The sequence below is a fragment of the Natrix helvetica genome (genome assembly GCF_964273705.1).
Source record: "Natrix helvetica genome assembly, chromosome: 1".
Classification (NCBI taxonomy): Eukaryota; Metazoa; Chordata; class Lepidosauria; order Squamata; family Natricidae; genus Natrix; species Natrix helvetica.
This window is the reverse complement of record NC_138548.1, coordinates 114,607,089-114,626,103: the sequence shown is the minus strand read 5'-3', so window position 1 is coordinate 114,626,103 and position 19,015 is coordinate 114,607,089. Positions and strand designations below refer to the sequence as shown.

The following is a 19,015-nucleotide window of genomic DNA, read 5'->3' as shown; positions in this document are numbered from 1 at the left end:
TCCAACTTAGTCTAGACCAATGTTTCTCCACTGTGGCTACTTGAAGAATTGGGGACTTCAACTCCCAGAATTTCTCAGCCAGCATCAGTAAAATCAATAAAGATTACCAAATGGTCTCCACAAATGAGTACTGTACACAAAATACGAACAACAAAAAAGAGTCTGCCTTAAGATTCACATTCTTATTATTCCCATAGGTCAGAGGCAACTTTGTATTGAAAATTAAATCTGCCTGAGAGGAGTTATAAAAGACAGGTTCAGCTTGTGCCTCTTTTTTGTTTATTGGATTGGCTTTGGGGGGTTTGGAGAGGCCAGAAAAGGGCAGTGATAGATAGGCCTTTCTGACAAATTCCAGCAAGAGAAGCCGGCTTAATCTGATATTACAAAACAGAACAATGAGTCTCATAGCATCTTAAACATTTGCAGTTTACTTTTGAACTTCAGATTGGCAGCTTTCTATATCTAAGGGTAAGGCAAACCTCTGTTCATCACCTCCCCCTCTCAAAATCTTTTATTGCAGCTCAAAACCTCCTGAGACAGACATAATTTATGCTGGTGTATAACAAAAGTATAATCCCATATCTCTATTTTTGTAAAACGTAACAGATCACTGCATACAGAATATTCCTGAGAGATATAATCTAAAATCAAGATGAGTTTAACTCACACATTTTTGAATGCAAAATAGTGTTCTTTAAATCATGAAGATGTGCTTGGCCAAATTGCCTTGCATGTACAGGTAGTCCTCAACTTAAAACAGTTCGTTTAATGACTGTTCGAAGTTAGAGCAGCACAGAAAAAAGTGACCATTTATGACCATTTTTCACACTTAAAAGTGTTGCAGCATCCCCAAGATGCTTGACAACTGACTCACCTTTATGACGGTTGCAATGTCCCAGAGTCACATGATCCCCTTTTGCACCCTTCTGACAGGCAAAGTCCATGGGGAAGCCAGATTCATTTAACAACCATGTTACTAACTTAACAACTTCAGTGATTCACTTAACAACTGTGTCAAGAAAAGTCATAAAATGGGGCAAAATTCACTTAACTGTCTCGCTTAGCAAATTCTGGACTCTGTTGTGGTCTTAAATCGAGGACTACCTGTAGTTGAACTTCAGCTGCAGATTGCATCAAGTTGCAGAATGTAGCTTTACTCCCCCTCGTGGTAGAACATCAGAATCATCCTGTATTTAATAGCAAATGCTGGGAATGGTTTTATTTGTGTAAAAGGATTTAATTAATATAAAGTTCACAGTTTTAAAGTCTTGCCAGGAATAGATGTGAAGACATCTATTTGATCCCAAAGGCAGAAAATTAATATATTAAATGATAACCATAAATTTACTATGCTTCATTTAAATAACATCTTTCACCCACTGCACTGGGTATGTCTTTCAGTAGAAATTGTATCAGCATAATGGCCACGTCTTTATCAAGCTGATGTTTCTGTTTCCTGCTTAGAACGCTTGTTGAAAATGAGCCTCGAAGATCTGCGGGAATTTCTGCAAGAAAAAATTGCTGCTTCTCTACAGTTTGAAGATGATGCTGTAATTGAGCATTTACAAGCATCCATGGCAGAACTGCGTAAAATGAAATTTGATCTTCCACCTCCAGGTAAGTCAAAGTTAAACAATTATGCAATTTTTTTAAAGCATTGTTGTGAATAGAAGGTTTAATTCCTGTTAGATAAATAGAGAGCAGCTTAACTTACTTGAATGCCATGTCTAACAGAGCAGCCTTCACAAAATTAGTTTAGCTGAAAGGGGAACTATGATCACAAGTACAGCATTTTTTCCTTCTTTCTTATTATAATTTTTCAGAACAACAAAATTGAATAAAATTAAAAGCCCTAAAAGAGCAAGGAAAAATAAGTATAGAGAAAATAAGAAAAAGAAAAAAACCCATAGGATTATGATTTTCACCCTTCTTTCTGTTGAGGTGTTGCCACCTTCTTCTTTCCTTCTTCTTTTACTCTTTTTAATTTTTTTAATAATTTTTTAAAAAATTTAAAATTTCAAAACAAACACAACACATCCTTCTTTACATACTGTAGAAAGTGTATCAGTTGGTTACAAAAAGGCTTTCGTGCATCTCTTCCACAGTCAACAAACATAATTCATATTAACTCAAGTATTTTAACTCAGATATTTATACATGTTACATCATCATACCTCCATTTTCATTTGACTATAATTGTTTAAACATCCTTCATCATAAAATATACCAAGATTTAATACATAACCACATACTGGCATTTCATTTACTATTTCTAAAATCCTCCAATAACACTTAATCCTTATGTCCTATTCTAGCTAAACATCCATAATATTTAATAACAAAGTTTTCTAATCCTCCTTTCCAAATCACTATTTACAATTTACATCCAGTTTCCTTATGTTGTACCCATACCTCTATATGTTGTACCCATACCTCTATATCATCTCCTTAACCAACTTTGTATGGATTCCTCTTAGCAACTCCTTGCTTATAAAATCTCTCATGTAATTTCGATGCCCTTCTTCTGTTTCCTTAATCAGCTTATCTTTGATTGTCAGTAGTGTTATCAATGATATTGCTAATAAAATTTCTTTCTCTAAATCCATAAATTCTTTTGTTTTTTCTTCTTCTGTATCTTGCCATCTGGGGTAGATTTCCCCTCCATTTAATTCCTCTTTCAGTATTCCATTCTTTCCATTTTCAGAGACAAACCAATCACCATAAATATCAGCAATTTTACAATTTCCATCCATTTTTACAATCCAATCTTCTGCGGATATTCCATTATTTTTCCATCTTTGTATCTACAATAATCTTGTCGCACATATGTTTCCCATATTTATTTTCTAGTTCTTGTCCATAAAGCCAAACTATAACAATTCCAGTTTCATCATAATATTAATCCACAATACCGTTTGTATCATTATATGAATTTGAACTCAAAATTTTTTTGCTAAATAAAGCACTTTTTCAAAAGCTACATTTTCACAATCACCTGTTGGAGGAAAAAGAGAGAGCTGGATTTCTTACAGGTGGGATCACACTCAAGAGTGAAATAACTGTATTTCATTTTGAAGATCTCAGGTTCAGAGCAGTTGGAAACTTTAGTCTAAATTCTTGTGCTTCTTCTGCCAGTTAGGATGTAGATTATACTAAACTATGTGGCGGTAACAATGAGTGGTTTCTTTTTCATTACAATTAAAACTTTCCAGGCCAAACACCGTAAAACAGAAGTAATCTGTTTTAAGTTTACTGTTTTAAACTTTTAAGAGAACATTAAAAGTTAGTACTGAAGACAATTGCATTGAAAATCTACCCGTCAGAAATGGAAAGGAGTGTGAGCACTGAAGGGACATTAACATATATGCTTTCTTGGAGAGGTTTCCTTGTTGAGATGACCAATTGATTGATTCATACACTGTCTTGTGATTATATATGCAGCTACAGCTGATCTGTGTGCAGGAAGAAACTATTCCCATTACTCTCTTGATTTGACATTTTTATTTCCCTCTTAATTTTCATACCCTCATTCATATTTTTTTAATATCCAATGATAAATACTTGTACACGTTGTTCTTCATTCATTTAAAATATTCTACAGCCAAAACTTTATCTTATTTTTTGCTGTTTATCTAGAATTCTTAAAGCTGATAAAATATGATTTCATTATCTTATACTAAGGATTAAGCACTCACCCAGTTTTTCTAGTGTTATGGTTTTTGAAGATGACTAATTTCTTTAAAGGACTTAGTAGGCAATTTCTAAGGTGGTTAGCAAAAAAAAAAGTGCAAATTTAGAACTCCTTTGAAGGTTCACCGTGGCTGGAGCAAGAATGGCAAATTCCCCCATCTCCCAGCTCTCCCATCTCGCAATCTCCTTGTGAAGAGCAACTGTAGGGAGAACATGGACAATCCCTTAGGCATTGGGTAAATTTGAGCCAGTCAATCCTTCTCAGCCCAACCTACCGTTTCTGCTCTTGTGGGGAAAAATAGGAGGGGGAAGGAGTAATGAGTATGTTGGTCGCCTTGAGTTTTTTGTTTAAAAATAATAATAAAAGCGAGATTTTAAAAAGTCTAAAAAATCTTGCATGCTCTCCAAAGAGGGTTGAAGGAGCCTATCTACTTATCAACTTCTTGTTCTTAGTCACACACATCAGCTCTGCCATTTCTTCTCCAGGAGTCCTGTGTATGATACCTTTTTAAGTGTTCAAGAAAACTCGAGACAATTGTCATATTCCTCTTCCTAATCCCAGTGGTTATTGTCCCTAAAAAGTTGCTTACAATGCTTAATTTGCTTTTCATCACTTGAACAAAATAAAATCCAGGTCACTACCTTTCATGTTTGTCCATGGATTTTGTCTAATAGACTTTGTATCTTTTTGTTGCAGCAAAATCTGAAGAATTCCCAAAAACATCCCTGGGGATGGAACTTTCTCTAAATCTACTCTCAATGAAATCCAGTATAGCCAATAATGGCCAGAAAACAGCCGTCAGTGACTTCAACAATGATAAAGATGTCATAATACCATCTTCTCCAGATAAAAATCCTACGTGCCTGAACGAAGGAATTGATAACTCAAATACGGCAATACAGGAAAGAGCTTCTCCGGAGCACAATGGAACAACAGCCTTGCCGAACAAACTGGCGGATATGCACAACAATCCTTTCCAAAGACTTCCATCAAATGAAATTTTTGAAACTGAGGAGCACCAAGCGGAAGAAAGTGCTGATAAAATATCTTCTGTGGAGAATCCTATAATACTAGATAACATTCAGACAGCAGGGGGAGATCAACATGTGGCTTCAGACAGTGGGATGGATAATTCATTGAAAAGCAGTAACTCTGAGAAGTGCAGCTTACAGGAAAATAAACACATTCCTTTAGATGAAAGGGACCACATTATTCCCCCCGTGCTACAAGCTCAGACAACAGTCAATTCTGCCTGGGAGTCCCACTTGCAGGTTCAACCCTTGGAAGCTGACCTGTCTATCAGCCACGACAGTACAACTTCGTTAACAAGATCGGAGTCACTGCATCATTTAGACTCAGCACCCTCTGTGCAAAATGCAGCTGCTCTTGAGCAGGAGAGCACAACCTGCTCCTCTGAAGATTTAGCATCTGAAGATGCTGCCTTGCTTAAAGATGATTTACAGCATCCCCCGTGTACAGAGGCCTCTTCTGCAGCAGAACACCGCCTCTTTATACCACACGACGTGCCAGGAAATCTAGTAGTGCCATGCAGAGAGAGGACATCTGCTGCTCTTTCGCTTCCCTTCCAAGATGGCCAGAGACGGCCTTCTAACGTATCTCAGTACGAGAATCTGTCTGAAAACGAAGACGAGGAAGAAAAACAGGCGCCTGTTTCTAAGAAATTGGCAGATTCAATACCACAAACTGAACTCTGCACACCAGTATTAAGGTCTTCTATACCCAAGTTTGCCTCACTTGGGGAGATAGACAATCTCCAAAAGCAAACCCAAGAAGTGACAGATTTGGTAGAACTGCCAAAACTTGATGGCCAGCTCACCTCATTCCCCATGCTGCCACATTCCAAACGATTGTCTGGGGGAGGCAGCGTGCCGGTCCTTTCTGAGCCTGGCTGTGATGCCCTCTTGCTGCCTGGGGGCCTCCAAGCCCGGCCTACTTCGTCTCCTGTGTTGCAGGATCAGCACAGCCCCTTCAGAATTATAAAAACCACCACCCCTCTTCATTTGGCTTACGCCACGGAGCAAGACTGCTTGAGCAAAAAGCAGCTGGCTCTCCCTTTGTCAGAGACCAGCCACTGTCATACAGCCGATGGCGAAAAATACTATCTTGTCCCTGGGGAAGTTGAGGTAGCTGGTGATTGTGTTCAGAAGTTGCAAAATGTTCCAGGTGGTTCACCTGCATTTCAGAAACCAAAAGTACCACCCAAGATTTTCAAAGCACATTCCGAGAACACGTTCTCTTCAAGCTGTTCTCCCATGGGGCAAATGTCTAAATCGGTCACATTCTAGAATTACCGGGACAGAGGAAATTTGGGTTACATAATGTTTTCTATAAGAGTTTGGGAAGGAAGGCAGAGCCTGAAGCAAAATTAGGAAGGTGATCACTTCGTTTATCAAAACGTATTCAGGAATTCAGGTTAAAGTTCAAAGGCCAGGCTGGCAGCTAAAGGCTGCAGAGAGCGTCTTACAAGATCTGGCTGGTTCGCCAAAGTATTTGAATTATACATCTCATCTTTTTCCTCGCTAGATAAATGTTTTAACAAATTTAACTTTCTAAAAAGATCAGTGTTTCCAAACCCTTGCAGTTGAGAAATGAAAGACATAATTCAGAAGAGCAGCGAGTCCAAAAGGAGTTACTTTAGGAAGAAGAAACCGGTCAGTTCCAAATTTGGGCCAGTAATACTTGTTTTTTTCCAGTAGCAATAGTAATGTTTTTGTTTCTATTTCGTACTTTAGCTAATATACTATTACATATGACGCTGAGCATACTATATATGCCAGGGAAGTTAATTTTCATAGCATCTATGCATATCAAGCACACATCATATGTGTGTCCTTTCACTAAATCAGACAATTTGACATGCCTTTTTAAAAGTTTGGTTCCTCTCGTTCCATGCTTGTTTAGTGATGACATTTAGCAAAGAGAAAGGAGATCCCAGCAGTCCCTTCAGTTGAAATTTCAATACGTTACAGACACATGGGTAGCTTCAGAGAGAAATCCAGACAGTCAGGTAGATGGTTTGCAATATGCTATCCGGTGTTTCTAAGTTTGTTCAATCCTCAATTTATGAGCATGGATCCTCTAAGGATCTATAACAGGAAGTATTAGTTTGGAATGCAAGCAAGAAGTGTTCTGATTGCACTACAATGCAACTTTCACATCCTAAGGAAGTTGTGACATCTTATTTGCCCTCGTGCCATTAGCATCCTTTAGATGAGTATTGTGTTGATTAATAAACAGTTCTTGCACTGATATTAGAAGAAGAAAAATAGAGAAAATATTGGTAGCTAAGACAGTTCCTCAAAGTAGTCTTTGATCAAGTTTATAACTTGTGTGGCTGCTACACAGTTGTGAAAATAATGCATCTTCCTTTTTCCAGGATGCAGTTCCAAGTAGAATTGTATCCTGGAGAAAATGAGATGCATTACTTTCACAAGGGTAAAGATTCAAAGTTTTTATTTGACTTATAATCCAGTTGAGCTTTTCTCCAGCGCATGCAAAATTCATGGCTGCATTGGTAGCAGTTAAATTTAACAGAAGGAAAAGATGGAAATCCTCTTTGGTGGATGAGAAATATTTTGTACTCCGAGTATTCACTTTTTCTGTAATTAGGATTCCTTTTGTTTTTAATAAGGTGTGATAACTCATTCAGACTATTGTAATTCTGCAGTGCATGCTTTTTTTTTTACATCAGTTATGTTTTGCAGCATCAGATGCACATTAAATACCTTCATGCCTTAAATCTGTGATACACATTTCCCACTGCAAGAACAATGGACAATTCAAGGAATTCTAATAAGCAAGGTGTAGTGTTACTTTAAGATGCCAAGAAAGGGAGCCTAACTGTTTATTATAAAGAGAGGAGGCAATTCCATGCCCATCCAGATTCTGGGCTCCAATTTGCATGTCCTTAGGTTGCAGATGATGGGAAATGTAGTTCAAGAACATGTAAAGAGTTCAATGTTATCTAGGGCTGAGCTTGGACAATTGAATATTTTAAATTGATGCATATATTTTATCTTGTGTTCTGCCCTATACCTACCCAGGCAGCACCAGACTAGGTGCAATGTTCTTTGCTGAGATAATTTTTTCTTTTTAGTTGTTTAGTTGTTGCTTTTTTTTTAAGCTTAGCTGATGTCCAAGTTAGAAATGTTGGTCTACATTTTCCAGCGTGCTCAAATGTCGCACTCATAACCTGATGCCCAATTTCTGCACCAAGATGGGGTTTAGAATTGTGGAAAGGACAAGACCTCTGTGCAGAAGACATGCAAGTGTCTTCTTTTAAAGCAGCAAAGCCCATTTGATTGGGCCTTTTCCCTTTTGCTGTTCTGTGTGTGTGTGTCTGTCTGTTGCAGAAGGAGAGCATGTGCACCTCAGTACTTCATAACTGATAATTGAGCAATTCACTTCTGTCACCTTTGCTTGCCACCTGCCTTGGTGGCCTCTCACTCTTGACCATAAGCAAATTTTATACTGGAGAAACACAGGAAGGTAGCTTTGCATTTTAGACCTTTTTCACTTGCTCCCAAATTGATTACCCTTTTCAGCCACCGACTGGTGGAGATTCACTTTTAAGGGCCTTCTTATGGCCCTTCAGTTCCTATGGTCTCCTAATTTTTTCCCCACAGACATAGGAGAATGACATTGGCCCTACTCCCCACTATACTTGAGCAAGACTGTTGCTGAATTGTGGGGCCAGGGGCAAAGCTTGCGTCTTCAGTAGAGAGGCACCTGATAGGAAATTGTGCTGTTTAAAAAACAAAACTGCCCAGCACCATCCATATCACAGGCCTTATTCAACATATAGCTTCAATTTTAACACACTCCCCATTCTGCATAGTTGCCTTAGTGCTGGCTGACTCATTGGCTAATTAGAGCCATATTTCCCCAACTACAAAAAGGAGTATTTAATGGTCAGAAAAATCAGCTCTTCTCCAAATGCTCCTTCATAGGAAGATATTGATGTCCTTCGGAACACAAAAACAAAAGCTTCTACATATTCCTACCTGGATGTCTTTTGTTTTTGAGGGTTTCTTTTGCTTGTTTTTTTGTTTTTTTCAAGAGACCAAAGATTTTGAAACTCTAGGGCGAAGCACCCTACTAAAATGTCGAACTGTAGCTGAAAGAGATCCAGGAGCTCCTATTCTTTGAAAGAACGGACTATAACAGGAAGACAAACAATCTGCTTACCTACCTTCAAAAGATATAGCATTTTTTGATTGAGTAGTCTCATTGAAGCAAATCCCAGACGCCAAAACAATTTACCCATAAAATTTAATTTCATCAGCATGCCTTTTAGGTGGAATGAAGTCCAAGAAAGGAGCATCCTTATTCTCAAGGCATTAATGTATCCTCTTTAATATTAGGGGAGGCAATACTTTGAATCCAGAGAACAACACATATACACACAAACCTATTTGGCCATGCAGAGGTTAATCTTGGGTAATGGTATTAATCTTGTGTAAAGTTACAAAGAAAATTTGTTTCCTAAATGAAAGTAGTTACTGCCTAGAGGATGAGACAGGTTACTCATCCATGTGCATATTATTTAAAATTGTACCTGTCTTATTTATGTTAGCAATTCAAATATAGCTTTACATGTAGGCATGTATCACGCTGCATACTGTATTATGAAAAGATATTCATATGATTACAGTTGAGCAGATATTTAAAATCTGAATAAACTATAGTTTTAGATGTGCTTGAAGATGTAGCATTTTCTAGTAGTGCAGCCACCAAAGTAAAACTGGAAGCTAGTGCTTAAGGCTTCCCAGTATAACTTCTGGGCCAAAAAGATTTCCTTTCTATGAATGAAATGGAAATCTAAAGTGTTTTGGAAACGAAGAGTAATGTTTAGTTATTTTCTAAATCCTCTGAATGCCCAATATTGCTCTTTCACCTCTTCCTCCTCCTCCTTTCTCCATTTCTTCCAAAGATAATTTGAAAGCAGGCTTGCAAAAGAAAAGACAAAAAAGCATTACTGGACCTAATGCCATGTTTATGCCACTTTAAACCATCAAACATGTCCCATGAGAACAACATTGGAACCGTATCCAAAGCTGTGATAATATGAGGGAAGCACTCGAACTTCGTAGTTTTCCAACCATCTTTTAACTTGTGGGTTACAGAATAGAGCAAATCTTGAAAGTGTTTCACCACAACACAGTCAAACATCCCAGGAAAACGTTCAATAAATCTCAAGTGTGCTCTTCTGCTAAGGAATTCATCTGGAGTGCCTAAGAATGAGGATTAAACACTCTGATTAGGATGTTAAGAAGAACCAACCCAGGCACTCCAGTGAGATCATGAGGTTTAATATGCAAGCCCTGCTTTTGGAATTTTCATTGCTAGAGGCTAGTTGGGATAGAAAACAGATTCTGGCAGCATTGAAGGTGTGGAAGCCTTTTACTTCCATAATATCCTTCCACAAACTGTGTTACTATATTAAAGGAATTCCATGGATTTCTGTCTAGACTTCAGTAATGCCTGGTTTGATTTTGATCAGAATAATCCTATATAAGGCAGTTTCTTGAGGTTTGGTTTTGATGCCGTTATCCCCCAGGCTAGTGCACTAATAAGATGGGGAAGGCATCATCTCCACTTTGATGAGGTGTAGCAAGCTCTTAGAGCAAAGCCAGCTGAGCTCCTGCATGGAAGCAAACTTTGATCAGCTCTAGAACTAAATGTTCCTTAATAGGAGAAACAGTGTTCCTTCAGAAACTCAGGAAAACATCAGGGAATCTCCCCACCCCCACCCCCCGGATTCCCTAAGTAGAACTAAAATGCATTTCATTTTAAAGTTCATGTTATCTTGATGGACCAGCTCCAACTCTTGGATCAGGATAGTGCAGGCACAAGGCAGGGATTCAGCTCTGGATTCTGGGCACTTCCCCACTGCTGAAAGTTGGAACAGGCTGCAGTTCAGTAGACGGCCCCGTTTGGGCACTTGATAGGTCTGCTGCCACTGTCACCCTAAAATGTCCCATGTTAACAGCTACTCTTGACACCTCAGAGAGCTTCCTTCCAAGGTAATTCTGTGTGATGTTGTCTTGCTGTCATTCTCTTTTATGTCTGCTTTGGGGGAAGATAAAGCAAAAATATTCATTAAAAAAAAATCCAAAAGGATTGTACAGGATGTTGAAAAGCTGTGTTTTACATGGTTGTAATAACAGTCAGACTTTGGAACAAATTGCTGCATGTGGATTCTTTACTTGCTCTCTGGGAATGTTTGGCAAGTTGCCAGTCTGTCCCCTGGTACGATGAGTTTTCGGGCAAAGGTGAGCTAAACTACTCAGTCAGATGCCATCACCGGAGGGATGGCAGTCTGAGTGTGATCCATTCCTGCTCATCTTGTGGGTTTGGTTTAACAAGAGTTTGGGTTGTGACAATTTAGCCATGGGATAATCCACTATAACCCCACTGTAGACAAGCTGACGCTTCAAGGAAAGATTGGAAACGGTTGGATCATTGCTTGCAGCTATAGTTGCATTCCAACATCTTCTTGGAAATCATAAAATGAAACATGCTTGTCAGCACAATGTTCATGTTTTGAGGCTTATTCTGTAGGAAGATAATAGTTTGACTGCCGCACTTTCTGCAAAGGCCAGAGTTGTATTATTCATGTGACAACTGCAAAATTCCCAGTCTTCTCATTTAATGGCAGCAAGCTCTTTGCTTGCTTCCTCGCCACATGGGGAACCATGAACGATAATGTTGATTTCCAACCGGAAACTTGGGTTTCTCTACCGAGTTCAGACTAAGCTCAGTCAGCCACAGCAGCAGGAAAGCCACCTGACAAATATATGACGAAGATGAAGAATTCCACTCTTAAAGGCACAGCACTGTGAGAACCGAAATCTGGATACTTCATGGGATATTTTTAAGTAATTGTCTGTTGGTGGACAATAATGGTTGTTCATTTCCACAGGCAAGTTCTCCAGCTTGAAAATGTTTTTGAGACCTCTGTACAATACAGCTGCCATGTAAAAGTTAATCTGAAATGCAATACGTTTTACAATTGTATGCAAATGTTTAGGTACCTGGGATCATTTTTTCCCCAATAAATCTCTAAGTGAACAGAAGCTCATCCAATCTCTAGATGTTGCAGTGGTAAATCTACCTTTCTGCCAACTTGGTCTATTAGCTGTATGATTCAAGGTCAAGGCCCCACCTTGATCCCCCCTTCACCTCCTTTGACAGAAATAAAATTTCCAGCATTTCCTGTAGCCAGCTAAAAGCCCCTCTCTAATCCCTCTTCTAGCTGAGAAATATTTTTAGGTTTCCTTCCATTGACTGAATGCTCGAGATCTGCCCACAGGTTTTCAATAAAATTCAAGTCTGGGGGCTGTGAAAGCCATTGTAATACTTTCCTCTCTGTTTCCTGCCAGTATTTTATGGTCTGCTGGAGCTGTGTTTCAAAGCATTGTTTGGCAATACTCAGCTTCTGCATACAATTGCATACTCAACACATATAGTTTGGCTTAATGCCGTTTCTATTCTTGTCAGCAACTTTTTATGGGCACAGACATAAAGGCAGAGTATGGTCTGTAAACAGGTGCCTACAGTGGCTATAATGTATACACATTCCTGTTAAAATGCCAGGTTTTTGAAATGTTAAAAAAAATCAGGCCAAGATAAATCACTTCAGAAGTTTCTCCACCTTTAATGTAAGCTGTATAATTCAATTGAAACAGAAATCTTTTTTTTTGGGGGGGGGGGGAATAAAACAAAAACATTGCGTAGGTGTGGGATGTGCTTGTGTTCAGAATTAACCAGTCACATTCAAACTGATGGTAAAAATACTGATCACCACACACCTGGCAACAGTTAAAATGACTGGTCAAAGCCCATCAAAGGGATCTCAATGTTGGAAGGTATTGCTTAGGAAAAGAAAACAAAAAATATTTCCAAAGCATTGAATATACCATGTGACACAGTGAAGAGAGTTAATGAACAAGTCAAGAGACTATGGCACAACAATGACATTACCAAGAACTGATGTCCCTCCAAAATTGATTTTAAAAAACAAGAAGAAAATGGTCCTTGAGGCTGCCAACAGACCTATAGCAATATTAGAGCTGCAGGAATTTCAGGCAAGTTCTGGTTGTATACTACACGTGACAACATTCTCAGTACTCTTTATATGTCTGGGCTTGGGGTATGGTGGTAAGATGGAAGACTTTTCTTGCAAAGGAAAACAAAATCTGAGCTTGGCTACATTTTGCAAAAATCTGCACCAAGTATGACAAAATCACGTGAAAAAATGTGCTATAGGTCTGATGCACTTGAATTTTCTGGCCATAATTCCAAAACCTGTATTGGATGTAAAAACCTCACTTGCACATCATCAAAAATATACCATTCCCACAGTGAAGCATAGTGGTGGCAGTATTATGCCTTGAGGCTGCTTTTCTTCCGCTGGAAATGGGGCTTTGGTCAAGGTAGAGAGAATTATGAATAGTTTCAAACATCAGTCAATTTTGACACAAAACCTTCAGGCCTATGCTGAAGATGAAGATGAATTGTACACTTCAAAATGACAAATGACCGAATGCATGCCTGGAAATAAAAAAATAAAAAAACTATCAGAAGATCAAAATTTTGGAGTCACTCAGTCAGAGCCCAGACCTGAATCCAACTGAAAATTTGTGGGGTGACGTGAAGAGGGCCTGTGCACAGGAAATGCTCTCACAATCTGATAGATTCGGAGTGCTTTTGCAAGGAAGAATAGGCAAAGATTCCCAAGGCAAGATATGCCGTGCTGATAGGCTCTTACCCAAAAGACTGAATATTGTCAATGAAATCAAAAGGTACTTCAATGAAGTTATTAGTTTAAGGGTATGCATCTTTATGCAATCAAATTATTTTATTTCCCCCCCCCTAAAATATTTAAGTTTGTTTTTCAACTGAATTGTACGTTATGTTATATTAAAAGTGTGATTTATCTTGGGTCTGATTTTTTTTTACATCTCAAAACATGGCATTTTAATAAGGATGGGTAGACTTTTTATACTCAGTGTAATTTTACTGTGTAAAATCACAGCTACATTGATACAATATGGGGTTAACTTACAGAAGATAAAAATAAGGGCATGTTTTGCAAAAACATTTAAAAAGAACAAGCTATTATTTCCTGAAACTAGGAGAACTGAAGCTAAAATATGTAAATAGAAAAGTAACATGAGCCTATGTTGGGGAGAAAAACCTTGTAAAATCAAATTTCCTTGTTAAATATTTGTTGCTTCATTCAGCTGTAAATATAATCTCAAATTTTGAAAGATAAGATTCATGATTTTTTTTCCTTTTGAGTTATTTTATGTATTTTCTGCATTTAATTGCCACACTTTGGTAGCCAAAATGTGGCATGTCTGTTTTTTTTAACTTATCAACCCACCCCTTCAGTTTTTGGAAGTTAAAATATTGCAGATAAGCCTAGACAAGTGTGTGTTTATAATACAGGCAAATGTATTTAACTCCAGACACTCCCATTTTTCTAACATGCTTTTACAATATCCACATGTGCTTCTTCCACCCTCCCCCCCCCCCATTTCTTTTGTGCATGTTTTATGCAGGTGAAAGACTTAGGTTTTGGGGACTGCAATCCTATATGTACAATTCAACTGATTTACCTTTGCAGAAACACAGCAGGGATTCCCAAACATGGATGATTGTTGTGTAACAATGCCATTTGTTTACAAAAGTTATAATTGTGTTTTAAAAAGTATCCAGCTCCAGTATTTTCATGAACTAACAGATTGAAAAATACGGTTTGGAGGGGGGGGGGGGTGTTGCAGATTGCCAGACAACCAGAGGTAGGAGGGCAGATTGCTTGAAAAATAGAGAGGGAAGGAGCCTGATGTATGCAGGGGAAGGAGTGGACAGATTTAATGGATATTCTGGTGGGAAAGCATTGTGCCTTCCAAAACAAAATGCTGAAGTTTGGTTATCCGAGGGGTAAAGAATGGTAGTATAAAACATTTATAGCATAGCATAACAGCCTATTAGAACTATTTTTTTCTCCTAAGGAATAGGTACCATGACCCTGATACCCTGTAAAATCAGCTATACTAGTTAATGAGAAATAGAATTCAGTAGTGGCTTTAACTGCTTCACCCTGAGCACCATTTTTTTAAAAAATAAATGCAGTATTAAAAAAATAACCAAAATTCTTCAATTACATGGGCACAGCAGTGGCAGAAATAAATGAACTAACAGCATTCCAATATCTCAAGATAGAATTTCCCTGCCTGCTGAATTTTAATAGCATAGAGACTTTTGAGACTGTTAAGTCTAAAGGCTAAATTACAATGCCTTAATTAAACATTAAAAAATACTGTGGTTTTAAAATACACAAGGGGAAGATCCAAAGCCTACTTTAGTTTTGAACTGAGCTTGTTTTTCCATGTTACTATCTGCCCACATGTAGAGTTGATAAACCGGGAATGAGCAATAGTGAAGACCCCAATAATTATAGCTCTTGAGAAAAGATGTGTGCTGAAAAATCCCTTTTGAGGTTGCATTATGGCAGATAATTATGCATAGTTAACAGGAGACTGTTTAACAGCCACATGTTGGACTTGATCTGGTTTATTAATTAGGTTTCAATGCTTTAATTTGGGAACATTCCCTTTTTCATGTAAAGAGATGCTTAAAGTTTGTTAGCCATTACCGTACAAGCAGCGATGGAACACAAGCCAAGAGTAGAATTTGTGAAGTGGCTGCCTTTCTGCTTTGGCCAAATTCTCTGGATAGCTCATAGCCCATAAAAAGATGGGCTATTTTAACAAAGGGGAAACAGCGAAGGAAGAAACCCTGCTGCTTTATAGTTACTCCCTTAGGACATTCCTGGGCACCAACCTTTGGATAGAGCTGCAGTTATCAATTTCTGTTAAAATTCACCTTGCCCTGCTAAGGTACTATAAAAATTAGAAAGCATTGCAGTCAGTTAATTGTTTTTTTTTTTAATTATATGGGTGGAAATCAATGGATCAAGCTACTATCTCCCATTATGGGAACTTAGTTCTCGGAACAGTGAAAAAAATCCCAAGAGACTAAGCTTTTTGAATAAGCTGTCTGCAGACCTTATGCTGTGGTGCACTGTTCAATGTTTCATCTTGATACCGCCATTTTAAAAAACGCAGAGGCCTCTACCAATATCTGGTCAACATCCACAATGAGCCATTCTGCTATTAAGGCAGCCTAGATCCAGGGTGTTGAGAAAGACTGATCAAATAGTAAATTATTCCAGAAATGAAACAGGTATTTTAAGCAATTAAAAGAAATGAACCAATTGTAACTTTTTAAGACATATGTTCCAGTGGCAAAAAAATGTGTGGACAACGAAACTGTTTCTTGGGGTTTAAATACTGATAACTATTTTCATCCTGAGATATAGTACAGGGAGTTTGACTCAAAGGAACATAAAACCCCAAAAGGTACAGTAGACACACCAACACTTTTGAGAACAAAATCGCTTTTAATGACATTTAAGGCTAGGTTTGGGTTCTCTTTAATACTCCCAACAGTTTTAAAAAATCATGCTTGTTATTTAATTATTCGGCTGCTTTTCTTTAATTCAGCCAGTGATGAGGGATCTGGTTGTGGTATCTTAACCAGAAGAGCTTTGAATTACAGCAAGTACAGTCACAGACATACAGAGGAGCTGCTCCCTGATAGCAGGATTCAGAGCTGTGCATGCAATTATGTAGGCACAGCGGCTACAAGGGAGAGTGGAGAATGGAGCAGGAACACGGAACAGGCTCCCATGTCTCCAAAGACCAGCTCCACCTCCAAGTAGTACACAAATTTTGCAATACGCACACCAGGGAAGACAGCCTTGACACAGGCAACAAGCATACAAATCTTGGGGAGGCGGGTGGGGTGGGGTGGGAGAGACCATGCCAACATCAAACAGGAAAGCCTACATACAAGTCAACCTTTCTTGCCCACTGGATAATTCTTCCCAATCAGCCTGTAAGACACAAAAGTTGTGGAAAATAAAATACTAAAAAGCTTCCCGTGCCTCCTAAAGATATACGGAAGGACTGTTGGCCCTTTGATGCAGCAGGGAATGAGTAAATTCAGAGTTGGAAAATCCAAGACCCTCCAGTCTCCATCAACAGGTTCAGGTAGAGTCAATTTATAACATTTACAGGTTCTCCCAACACCATAAAAAGGAGGAAGAAAAAAGGCAAATTTCTAAAAACTGGCAGCCATCTTTCCCTCCACCCCTTCTGAAGTACTCTTGAGGATACTATCCAAGCCGGAAGAGAATGTCCACCAGACTGACCATTTGCTCTCTGCAAGAACGACAGTTGTTCAGTTGTTCTAGCACAGGGGAGACAATATTAGCCAAAAGTTAAGAGAGGCATAATTACTTCCCTGTTTACACAGAGATAAATCAATGGGCGGAGACATGTGGAACTAGTTACAGATATAATTATTTTATGCTTTTCCTGCCCACTTCTTGAAAATGTGAGCATATTTTTTCCCCTTCATCCTCCCTCTCCCCCAGTGGAATGACGGGCAAGTGAATCTTCTTGGCAGTACCTTCCAAAGAGCCTTGATCTTCTGCTGGCAACAGCTAGACGCCTTTCAGATGGAGCCCTTCAAGCCGTGAATTAGCGTTATCTCCCTGCCTTACATGCCTTGCAGCACCAAAGTGGGAAACCAGTCCACCGCCAGATGCATCCAGCTTTGCCCTTGGTGAGCTGAGCTCAAGCTGATTGAAGGAACGAGATGGGTCTTTCCCTGCATGAGCCTCCTTTCAGACACTCTCAATCAATCTCTTGGAACAAGGATGCAGATGGCAAAACCAGTGTCAAGACCACCCAATAATAACTTACTGCAATTCCTTATGTGGCTTTGTACACACTGCCAGGAAGGGGGGAAAGGGGGGAGAAGGCAAAAAAAGGAAGGGGGATTTAAACAATAAAACAGTTCCCTGCAGGCCTTGGTGAATTTTTTAAACTCCATTTGGAGCCGTTGGGGGGGCGGGGGCTGCAGACACCACCCCATCTCTCCTTTCCCCAAATCCATTTGATTATATTTTCACATCGCCTCCATCTCCGTGCTACACACAGTAGAAAGCCTTCCAAGTCACAGTCTGGTCCGCTGCAAACAGAAAAAAGCAATGAGTAAAATAAGCTGAAAAGTCTTTACAAAAAGTTACTTATTTATACAGTTCAACAACACCAGAGTACAAAAGTTAAAACATCAATATAGTACATGAAATAATAAAACTATCAGTACAGAAAAAGAAGTAATCAGAGGGATCAATTTAAAATGCCTAGGATGGTGTGTGTATGCATGTGTGTGTGTATTTATTCAATATGGTCCTGAAATTATTTCAAGGTTAATCCCAGTCACACATTCCTGAAAGGGGAAATCAAGCACTATACGGTATATATATATAATTTTAGAACCATATTGAATAACTACACACATACATATATATTTAAAGAAAAGCTTGGTTAAATGGATGTCAGCATTTTGTTAACCAAGAGTGGGGGATAAATCTATTCACCAGTGTGTGTTTGCTTCACAGGATGGCAGTTCTGAATCTGATTTGTTTCCTGCTCTTGCTCAAGAACTGACCTCAATAGTTTGATTGTGGATAACAGACCCCTAGACAGTGTTGCACTTAACATGGTATGCAGAAGGATCATTGGTCCTACCTGAACGTTCTTCTCAGCGTGGCGCAGGACAGTCCAGGAGTGGGTTGTTCAATCCTTATTTGCCCAAGAGACTAAGTCAGAATTTAAGCCACGCCTCCAGCTTCCCCTGCTGATATCCAATTCCGAGGAGGCGCAGCTCCAACTAGGGAAACACAAGAAGAATAGGCCCTGCCCGCAGCATTAGTAGCCCCCGGGGACCCGGACCTACCCCAAAACAATAACTAGGGTGGACCTGGACCGTCCTGCGCCACGCTGAGAAGAACGTTCAGGTAGGACCAACGTTCCTTCTCCAGCTGATGGCGCAGGAGGGTCCAGGAGTGGGACGGACCAAAGCGGCAGTCCCTAGGGCAGGATCTCACTGGTTCGTGGTACCCGAAGGCGCATGTATTCCTTGAAGCACCCTACGCCCAAATGATGCCTCCACAAATGCGAACGCAGCCAATCTATAGTGCTTAATGAAAGGTGAGGGGGAAACCCACGTCGCAGCTCTACAAACGTCTCCGATCGGAGCCCGAGTGTTCCACGCAGCCGTGGTGGCCGCACTCCTAGTTGAATGAGCCGTTATCCCCTGCGGCACCGGCTTGCCTCTCGCCTCATAAGCCCTGGCAATACAAGCTCGCAACCAGCATCC

The 19,015-nt window shown here is 39.3% G+C and overlaps 2 protein-coding genes across 5 annotated transcripts in view; one reads left to right on the top strand and one right to left on the bottom strand.

Moving 5' to 3' along the window:
- The window catches only part of LOC309383456 (uncharacterized protein), a 120,229-nt gene extending 105,990 nt beyond the window's left edge, over positions 1–14,239 (top strand). For both annotated transcript variants that reach the window (XM_081936021.1, XM_081936022.1), the window contains 2 exons: positions 1,465–1,617; positions 4,388–14,239. In XM_081936021.1, the coding sequence (XP_081792147.1) occupies positions 1,465–1,617; positions 4,388–5,997 (1,763 nt within the window). In that variant the 3' untranslated portion in view covers positions 5,998–14,239. The remainder of the gene's footprint in view (positions 1–1,464; positions 1,618–4,387) is intronic.
- Positions 14,240–16,164: 1,925 nt separating this feature from the next.
- The window catches only part of HRAS (HRas proto-oncogene, GTPase), an 82,857-nt gene continuing 80,006 nt past the window's right edge, over positions 16,165–19,015 (bottom strand). For all 3 annotated transcript variants that reach the window (XM_081936034.1, XM_081936035.1, XM_081936036.1), the window contains exon 6: positions 16,165–17,821. The gene's annotated coding sequence lies outside the window, so the exon portion shown is untranslated. The remainder of the gene's footprint in view (positions 17,822–19,015) is intronic.